General features: G+C 43.0%; 1 protein-coding gene across 1 annotated transcript; it reads right to left on the reverse strand.

The window, feature by feature from the left end:
- Positions 1–3429: 3429 nt before the first annotated feature.
- On the reverse strand, positions 3430–4132 carry LOC138880163 (uncharacterized). Its single transcript, XM_070159835.1, has 3 exons — positions 4021–4132; positions 3584–3909; positions 3430–3456 (listed from the first exon to the last, which is right to left on the reverse strand). Exons 1-3 carry the CDS (start codon positions 4130–4132, stop codon positions 3430–3432), a joined length of 465 nt encoding a protein of 154 aa, XP_070015936.1.
- Positions 4133–10663: the final 6531 nt, after the last annotated feature.

Genomic DNA, 10663 nt, shown 5'->3' on the forward strand with positions numbered 1-10663 from the left:
TATCGGCCAACACAAGAGTCTCAAGGTCACAACTTTCACCATCATATACACAACGATTTATTTTTGACCATAGGATCAAAGGTAAATATGTTAGACCCAAGTGAAGCTTTGCTTGAGGCACCCTTACCAATTAACTACTAAAAAGCAAAAAGGAAAACAGACTCAAACCCTTAAGAAGGTTATCATGCCATCCATCATCGGGAAGAGCTACCCGGTTCACACAAATTTCACCTTTGAAAAGAACCATGGCATTAAGAAAACCAAAGGCTTATTGAAAAAACTCAAAACAAGAAGCTACGAACATGAAATAAGAAGCAAAGAAAGGAAAAAAGCGGAAAGTAAAATGAATATGTGCAAGAGGGAATTTAACCGAATATACAATAGGGGGAATGAATATTTACATAATAACATAACTTTTATATACATACCCAAAGTAAAAAGTAAGAAAAGTGCAATAAAATGCTAAAATTATATACATACCAAAGATAAAAATGAAAAAAAAGCGTAAAATATTGCCATATATACAGTCATCCAAATATCCAAATAGGGCTACCCCCTCAAATGAAAGCTGGCATTGTCCTCAATGCCAACGAACTAAAATAAGCACAAAAATATAGAAGAGAGGAAAAAGAATTTCCCTATGGACCCTCCGTCTTCATGGGATCCTGAGTTTGGGTCCCTGGGTCTTCTGTCTGCTCGAGAACCTATGACTGGATCCCTGTGATCTGTGGCTCTGCTGGAACCTAGGCCTAGACCTGGACTGAGTCCTGGGCTGAATCCTGGGGCTGGCTGGAGGAACCTCCCTGTGGGTCCTCTAATTGAATAACTGCATTGTCAGACCGGGGGATCACCCTCTTCCAATTGTTGATGCGGGTCCTCCAATTGTTGATGCTGGCAAGAGCCTGGCTTAGGTGTTGAGCAGTCAATGGGTATACAGTGGTGGAGGGTATCTCTAGAGCAATAGAAGTGGATGGACCGGGGGTCATGTCTACTGAGGTGGAAGGAGGCTGAGTAGGAGCCACTACCACTACTGGCTCTTCAGACTGGCCAGTCGAAGTAGTGGCTTTGCCCTTGAATTACTTGCCTTTAGGGTTCATCACCCTGTAGGCTATACCATGAGAAATGTGCCTTTGCCTTCACTTTCATATCAAACTTCCGTTTTTCCACATCTTGGTCCTCCAGGTACATGGTCAGGAAGTTGGGGAAGGGAGAAGATCTGTCACTTTCGTTCACTACCTGTGTAATAACCCGGGACATCACATTCCCGACATTAATCGAGTACCCCGCCATGATAGATGCTACGAAAATCGCCTAGTGAATAGGGAGTGAGTTGTCGTGGGTGGTTGGGTCTAACCTGGTGCACACAAATGTCTCCCACCCCTTAGCCTCAAAGTTCAAAGTTCTCCCCAAGATCTTCACTCCCGCAGTCAACCACTCTGGGATGGTACCTGGGATTGCCAAGTACTCTACCAACCAAGGACGAGCTTCCTCACCCAATGCCATCTTCTCCAAGTACAAGGAATCATCCTTCTCCAAGAAGCCTAGGTAATCATTTATGGTCTTTCCATCGAATTTCACCTTCAAGTTCCGCACTTTGGTGGTTGTGGTTCCCTTTTTGATATGGGCCACATTTGTGTAGAAATCCTTCACTAAATGCCATTGCCGTCTTTCACATGGCCTATGAAGTAGTCCCATCCAGCTCTCTCTCTGAATTGCCTCAGCACATTGGGGTTGTAAGGCAAAAGGTTCCGGGTGATAAATTTATGCTCGGGTATCAATTTCCTCTCAGGCCACCACTCTCCAAACTTGTGGTAGGCAACCTCACTTACAAACTGGTCCTGCCATGCCTCCAGATTTCTAGTCCTCTCTACCTCACCTACTTGGGGCTCACCCCTTTCAACTTCTTCCCCATCTTCTGATACTGGACCCTCTCCGGATAGTGAAGCTATAAGAGAGGTGGAGTATTCATTTCCACTGCTGACAGCTGAGCCCTCAGATGACTCAGAAGATATACATACAGATGCTTGGGCAGTGGGAGAGCCTGGAGGTGTATCCATCAACTTGTTCCTCTTTGACCAGTCAGGAACATACTCTGGCACGGAGCCTGAAGATGCCTCCCGGAAAGGCTCATACTCACTCCCCGACTGGTCAATGGCTCTGTCAACAGCTCTTATGATCCTCTTAGTGTTCTTTATTTTTTGTCGGACCTGTGGGGTCAATTTTATCATTCCTTGTCCCCTGTCCCGGGAGGACTCTCCTCTTCCTGATTGTTTACCACCTTTTCCTCGAGATTTCACCATTGTTTGCAAACAACATTGAATTATGCTTTGTTAGTATCAGTAGAAACAATGAAATACAAAGTTGCAGAAAAAATTTGATGCAAACAATTTAAATGTTGCAGAATGTGGACCGCACAAAATGAGGTTCGGCCGCAAAGAGGCTACCACGGACCGCACAAAATCCATTGCGGTCCGCACAGAGGTGGGGTTCAAACTACCCACTCTTTGAAATTATGCACTGCGGACCGTACAAAAAGGCATTGCGGTCCGGATTGATGCACCGCGGACCGCACAAAATCCATTGTGACCACGGTCCTCAAATGTCAGCATTCAGTACTTGGTCCATTGCGGTCCGCACAAAATAGCATTGCGGACCGCACAGAGGCACCGCAGACTGCACAAAATCCACTGCGGTCTGCACTGAGTGCCCAACAGCAATACCAACTTGGAGTTCATGTTTTGTTCATTTTTAGTCCAATTATTTACCTATTAATGATTCCCTAAGTGTTGCCTCAGTGTTTTAACTACCTAGTCCTAATTAAAATAGTATTTAACTAACCTAAGCTACAAGATTGAAAGAAAAACGGGAAGGGAAGGAAGAAGAACTAAGAAAAACAAAAATTCAAAGAAAATAATAAAATTAAACAATTAACAAGGAGTTACAGTTACCAGAAATGCGATTTACTGACGATTGACGAGTCTTAGCAGTTAATTTCATGCAATCAGAGTTATGAATAGTGATTTTTATGCTTTTGACATGAAAAGGATCGAAAAGTTTAAATGTAGGGTCTCAGGTACTATTTATAGAAAAAGGACCTGGGGCCCGGCTCACCTACCTACCGCGGACCGCCCAAAATGGCACCGTGGTCCGCGGTGGTCAAAACCATGAGGCACTGACAAGTTAACCACTGCGGACCGCGAGAAATCCAGTATGGTAGCAGTGGACCACCATGGACCGCAAAAAATGCAATGGGGCCACTGTGGAAAACATTAGAGACTCCCTACTTTTGTCTCCGCATTGATTTCTTGCCCCTGCATAAAAGCCTTTGTGGCCGTCAAAAATGAGTGCGGTCTGCATTGCCAACTTTAGAGAGTGAGAATTTTCCAACTTATTCCTTCACTGCATCAACACAATCCTATAGTATCTCAACTAGTCAGTCCAAAAATAAATCCTACACTACAATGAAAATCAAAGAAAAACAAGAAGAAAGAGACATGGGTTGCCTCCCAAGAAGCGCCTGATTTAACGTCGCAACACGACGCAGGTTACCATGAAATCACTTGAGATGAAGAAGTGCCACAACGTGGCTGTCATCAATCTTGTCCAGGTAGTGCTTGACCCTGTGCCCATTCACTCTGAAAACTTTCCTATTTTTGTTGTTCAAGCCAAGTGCACCAAATGGAGTTACAAACACCACTTCAAAAGGTCCACTCAATTTTGACTTAAGCTTTCCCGAAAATAGACGTAACCGAGAGTTGAACAAGAGAACCAAATCATCCACTTTTAACTCCTTTCCACGAGCATATTTATCATGAAGGTACTTCATCTTTTCCTTGTAAAAGGATGAACTAGAGTAGGCATGGAATCGGAATTCATCAAGTTCATTAAGATGCTCCACACGAAGATTTGCTGCCACATCCCATTCAAGATTCAACTTCCTCAAAGCCCACATGGCCTTGTGCTCTAACTCAACCGGTAGATGGAAGGCTTTCCCAAATACCTACTGATACGGAGACATACCAATCGGAGTCTTGTAAGTAGTCCTATAAGCCCATAGAGCATTATCCAACTTCTTTGACCAATCGGTCCTATTTGCATTGACCGTCTTTGACAATATACTCTTAATTTCCATGTTTGAGACTTCAACTTGGCCACTCGCTTTAGGATGATAAGGAGTAGAAACTTTGTGGTTGAGACCATACTTTGCAAGAAAAATGTCAAAAGCTCTATTACCAAAATGATACCCTCCATCACTTATGATTGCACAAGGAGTGCCAAACCTTCTAAAAATGCTCTTCTTGAGAAACGCAACAACACTTTGGGCTTCATTGTTGGGTAAAGCCACGGCTTCCACCCATTTTGAACCATAGTCAACCGCCACAAGAATGTATGTGTTCCCGTACGAGCTAACAAACGGGACCATAAAATCAATGGCCCATACATCAAAAATATCAACTTCAAGGATGGTATTGAGAGGCATCTCATCTTTCTTCAAAATTCCACCCGCTCTTTGACATTCGTCACACCTCTTCACAAGTTCACTTGCATCTTTGTACAAAGTTGGCCAATAAAACCTACAACTAAGAACTTTGGAAGCTGTCCTTGCCCCGCCGTGATGGACATCATAGGGAGCTAGTACATAAGATGAAATATTTTATTCACTCTTTGACCCAATACCGCCCCAACCGCAACATCGCTCGCATCACACAAAAGGGTAAGCTCCAATTAGGTGTGGTAATGATAGTAGTTGTGGTCGACTTGTGCTTGAGAAATTCAAAGGCTTGCATACATCTCTCATCGAATACAAACTTGGCATCTTTTTCCAATAACTTGCATAAGGGGTTTACTACCTTTGAAAAGTCTTTAATGAATATCTGGTAGAACCCCGCATGCCCAAAAAAACTTCTAACTCCCTTGACAGAGGTGGGGGAGGAAGCCTTGAAATCACATCAATTTTTTCTTTGTCCACCTCGATACCATGCTTTGAAATTTTATGCCCAAGAACTATGTCCCCTTCCACCATGAAGTGGCATTTCTCCCAATTAAGAACAAGATTCAAGATTTTTCAAACACTCTTCAAATGAATCACCCACAACAATAAAGTCATCCATAAACATCTTCAAAATATCTTCCACTATATCGGTGAAAATGGCCATCATACACCGCTGAAATGTAGCCGGTGCATTACACAACCCAAAAGGCATCCTAGAAACATCAAATGTGCCATATGGACAAGTGAATGTGGTCTTCTCCTGGTCTTCCGGAGCAATCAAGATTTGGTTGTATCAAGAATACCCATCCAAGAAATAGTAAAAGGCACGCCCAACATGTCGGTCTAACATCTCAAGAAAAGGCAATGGAAACTGATCCTTGCGGGTCACTTTATTCAACTTGCAATAGTCTATGCATACCCTCCAACCAGTCGCGGTCCTCGTAGGAATCAACTCATTTTGCGAATTTGCAACCATGGTCATGCCACCCTTCTTCGGTATGTATTGCACTAGCGAAGTCCAAGAGCTATCAGAGATGGGGTACACAACCCCGACATTCAACCACTTGATCACCTCCTTTTTCACAACTTTTTGCATTGCCTCGTTCAACCTCCTTTGATGTTCCAAGGAGGGCTTTGCATCATCTTCTAGAATAATCTTGTGCATAAAATGTGGGCTTATCCTCCGAATATCAACTAAAGTCTATCCAATTGCCTTCTTCCACTTTTGGAGCACCGCCAATGTGGCATCAACCTTCATGTTAGTAAGACAAGAGGAAAGAATAAGTGGCAAAGTAGAACTAGGGCCTAAGAACTCATACATGAGGTATGGAGGCAACGACTTCAACTCCAACACTGGAGGTTCCTCAATTGAAGGTTTTGTTAGTGGAGTCTTCCTATTCTCAAGGTCCAAAGATAGTTTCCTAGGCTCATAAGAGTAAGAGCCCATCCCATGTAAAGCATTCACACACTCCACTCGGCCTTCATCATCATTGACACAAGATTCAACAAGACGGCCTCTAGAGGGTCTTCCAAATTGATCATTGAACTTGTATCATCAACTATCACTACCGTGACAAGGTCTACAAAAAACCACACCTCAGAACTGTTAGGTTTCTTCATTGACTTGCACACATGAAAGACCACTTTTTCATCACCCACCCGCAAGGTGAGTTCCCCTGCTTCCACATCAACTAAGGTCTTCCCAGTAGCAAGGAAATGTCTCCCCAATATGATTGGAACTTCATAATCCACCTCACAATCCAAGATCACAAAATCAGCTGGCATGATAAATTTGTCCACCCGGACAAACACATTATCAATAATACCCAATGGTCTCTTCATTGTTTTATTCGCCATTTGCAATCTCATGGAAGTCAGCCTCAGTTGCCCAATACCCAAAGGTTTGAAAATTGAGTAGGGCATCAAGTTGATACTTGCCCCCAAATCACATAGAGCCTTAGCAAAATCCGCACTGCCAATAGTGCAAGGAATGGGGAAAGCATCGGGATCTTCAAGCTTTGGGACCATTTAATGCACTATTGCACTAACTTGGTGGGTCATCTTTATAGTTTCACAATCCATGGACTATTTCTTTGTCACCAAGTCCTTCAAGAATTTAGCATAGCCCAGCATTTGCTCAAGAGACTCCACCAAAGGCACATTAATGGATAAGCTCTTCATCATATCAATAAGATTTTTAAACTGATTCTCATTTTTTTTTCTTCACGAGCCTTTGAGGATAAGGTGGAGGTGGCCTTGGCAAAGGAGCCTTGGCTTTAGGCACAATCAGCTCCGGCATGTCTATTACGTGTTATCTAGACGGGTTCACATCATTTTGAGTTTCCACCTCAGCATCTTGAATATCAATCCTCACTTCTTCATTCACTTTCTTATCAATCACATTTTCAATCACCAAGGGAACTTCATCTTCTTGCAACTCAACTTCATCACACAAAATTTGCTTTTGTTTGGAGGCATTCACATCACCGCCTCGTTCACTCCTTGTAGTTACCGTCATAACATGATTGTTCCTAACCTTAGGGTTTACTATTATATCACTTAGTATAGCCGCCTTAGGACGAGTGTTCAAGGACTGTGAGATTTGGCCTAACTGAACCTCCAAATTTCTAATTGAAGTATTGTGGGAAGACAACTGAGCATTAGAGTCCGCATTCTTTTTCATCATCTGTTCAAACTTCATTTCAGCTCTCCCCATATCATTGCTGGAAGAACTAGGACCTTGGGATAGAAATGTAGGTGGATTGTTTGGTTGTTGGTACATTTGGGGCCTTTGGAAGCCTTACCCCCTATTTCCTTGATTGCCACTGTTCCAACCTCCTTGACTGTTGTTACCACCCCAGTTGTTGTTGTTGCCATTTCAATTACCCTGATTGTTCTGATTACCCCAATTGGAATTTTGGTTGTTATTCCCCCAATTACCATTGCCTTGTTGTTGTTGATTGTCCTAATTGCCTTGGGGTATCCATCTTTGTTGGTTGGAAAAATTTCCCATTTGGCCTTGATAGTTGTTCACGTATTGCACTTTTTCATCATAACCATCATCTTGGAATACACCACAATCATCGTCAAATTTCTCCAAATTCCCTTGGTTCTGTTGACCTCTCTATCATTTTTTGTTCACTAGCATGTTGACACCCACCATGGCATTCACTTGGCGAGGATTCTGAACTTGTTGCAATTGTGCCTTTGCTAGTTAGTTTATTGTATTTGTCAGCTCAGCTATAGCCTGCCCATGATCATGTAACTCTTTGTGCAAATGAGTGACCGTGGGGTCACCCTGGGGCACATTGGCTCTACTTTTTCAAACGGAGGAAGTGTCAACCATCTCGTCAAGAATGTCATTAGCCTCAGCATAAGTCAGTTTCATAAAGTTGCCCCCAGCAAGTTGGTTCAATATGCACTGGTTTGTTGTGTTAATGCCCTGGTAGAAAGTTTATTGGATCATCGCCTCAGTCATATCATTGTTGAGGCATTCTTTTACCATTGTTCTATAGCGCTCTAAAATTTTATGAAATGGTTCGGTGCGCTCCTGCTTGAAAGCTAAGATCTCATCTCTCAATGCTGCCATATGCCCCGGTGAGAAGAACTTTGCAATTAACTTGTCCGCCAACTCATCACAAATAGTGATGGAATGTTTGGGAAGTCGCTCAAGCCAATTCAATGCTTTCCCTCTAAGTGAAAATGGGAAGAGTCTCAACCGAAGTACATCTTCGGACACATTAGTTTGCTTGCACCCCCAGCAGGTATCCACGAAACTATTGAGATGTTTGTAAGCATTTTGATTTGTAGCGCCCATGAAATACCCACGCTACTCCAAAAATGTCAGCATCACATTGGTAATTTAAAAATTGAACGCCCGGATCCAGGGTGGGACAATTGCACTTGCATAGCCTTGGTTGGTAAGCGCTCGAGGAGCCACTCTTGGAGGTGGTGGGGAAGGTTCAGGAATATTATCATTAGCCTGGCTGCCTCTTATTTATCCTTGAGGAACAATAGGGACCTCATCATCAACATTGTTATCTACCTCCTCCCCCGGCGGAAGATCTCCAAGAGGTGCGTTATTTTAGTTTGCTACCATTTGGTACCTGAAGTTGTGACACACACAAATTAGTAACACAGAAGGAAAGAAGAACAATACACAAAACTATTTAGATAGATAGCCAAAACCGTTAGCTCCCCGGTAGCGGCACCAAAATGTGATCGAGGCCAACCCTGTACTACTACAAAGTAGCAAGAGAGGTTGAAGCAGCTTTTATCCGAGAAGGTCGGGATCAATTTTCACAGCGAGCTAGAGATTGGAGTTGTGTAATTGTTCCTAATTACACTTCTATTCATAATTGGTTTTGATATTACTTCTAATTTTATACTACTAAGATGCTAAATTAGGCTAAGTGAAGTTAAGAGTAAACTATTGAAGGTTGTCTAAATTGGTAAAAGGCACTAGGGAAGTGACTTTCTCCTAGGTGGGTGATTGACGGATTCTCGAGTCTAAGGCTAGATTGTCATATTTGGGGAGTATGATATAACCACTGCACGATTCTACTCACTCTATACCTCTCGTTAGTTTGAGTGATTTAGCCTTAATTGACTTTGTCAAGACCAATTGGGTATGATAATTTGTGCAAGCAATAGAGGTTCAAGTTGGGTATACTATCTCTAGATTTAACCCTTTAATTGGGGTTATCAATATCTTGAATACGCCCCAATTCCTTGTTGGACCAATTTCATGGACTTAGGCTCTCTTTCTCAAGAAGAGCCAAAATCAACTAGGCATAAACTAGTGTTTGCAACCACTAATTCAATATTTAAACCATAAATAAGTCCAAATATCAAACACTCATAGACATTTAATCCTTAAAACATAAGACCCATCAATTACCCATACTAGGGTTGAGCCACAACCTTAGCTAATGAGTCTAGCTACTCATGATTATAGAAGAAAACAAAGAAATAGATGAAGAAAAACCCATAATATTTAATTACTAGATAAAACTTGAAGATTCAATGATGAAACTAAGCTAAAATTACTCAAAATAGAGAATGAGTACTGTTCATGAGCGCAGCTCTTCATCAAAAAACAACTCATGACCTAAAAATGGGAAAAACATATTTATACTAGGTCGAAAATTCTGGACAAAACTACCCCTTTGGGGCTAGTGCGGACCGCACAAAATCGAGTGCGACCGCACTAAGGCTCTTGGCTGAAACAAACTGCTCTCTGAACTTGGCCACCGCGGGCCACAGAAAATGCACCGCGGCCCCGGTGGCTTCTGTTGCGGTCCGCACGAAATGGACCGTGGACCGCATTGGAAATATTCCTCTAACTTGGGAACTCTCTGATCTTGGGCTTTGCGGACCACACAAAGTTGAGTGCGGCCGCAATGAAGTCAATGTGGTCCGCACAAAATACTTTGTGGTCGCACTGCTTGGCTGCTTGAAATTAACATTCTCTGAACCTCCTCTTTGCGGACCGCACAAAATACTGTGCGGCCGCACTAGTCCTTTTATACTAAGCTTGGCCTTGTTCTTGGTACTTGTGCATGTTTCACTCCTTTTTGAGATGGTATTGACAAATTATCACCTTGTTGTCCAAACCTTGCAATTAAGTACAACATGTGAGCCTTTGGGACTATTTTGTACGCATTTCTAATCAAAAATTAAAGAAGAAGTGTAAAATGCATCATAATCCCTAGTTATCAATCCGTCCACGGGTAGTGCACCCAAAGTCTAATATACGGCAGCTTCATGCCCAAAGGCCTGAGCTGTAGGGGTCTGTGCTCCCCCTACCGCCTGAGATATGGCTGGGTCCGTTGGAAATAAACCTGCCTGAGTCATAGTAACCATGAACCGTAGCATACGGCCCATAACCTCCTGAAATCCCGGTGCGGACATAAAATCCACCGAGGTTGGCTCTGTTGCAGACGCCTCACCCTGCTCCTCAATAATAGGATCCTCTACTGGATCCACTGGTGGTATAACTGGAAAACCTCTAGGATGTCCTTGTCCTCTACCACAAGCTGGAACCCTCCCCCGGCCTCTACCTCGGCCTCTAGCAACAGGGGGAGCAGTTCATCCACTGTCTAGAACATCTGTTGCGTGCATTCTCTCCATCTATGAGAGAATAAGAGAAGATACCTAGTAAAGCATCAA

Source organism: Nicotiana sylvestris, chromosome 10, assembly GCF_000393655.2.
Source record: "Nicotiana sylvestris chromosome 10, ASM39365v2, whole genome shotgun sequence".
NCBI lineage: Eukaryota > Viridiplantae > Streptophyta > Magnoliopsida > Solanales > Solanaceae > Nicotiana > Nicotiana sylvestris.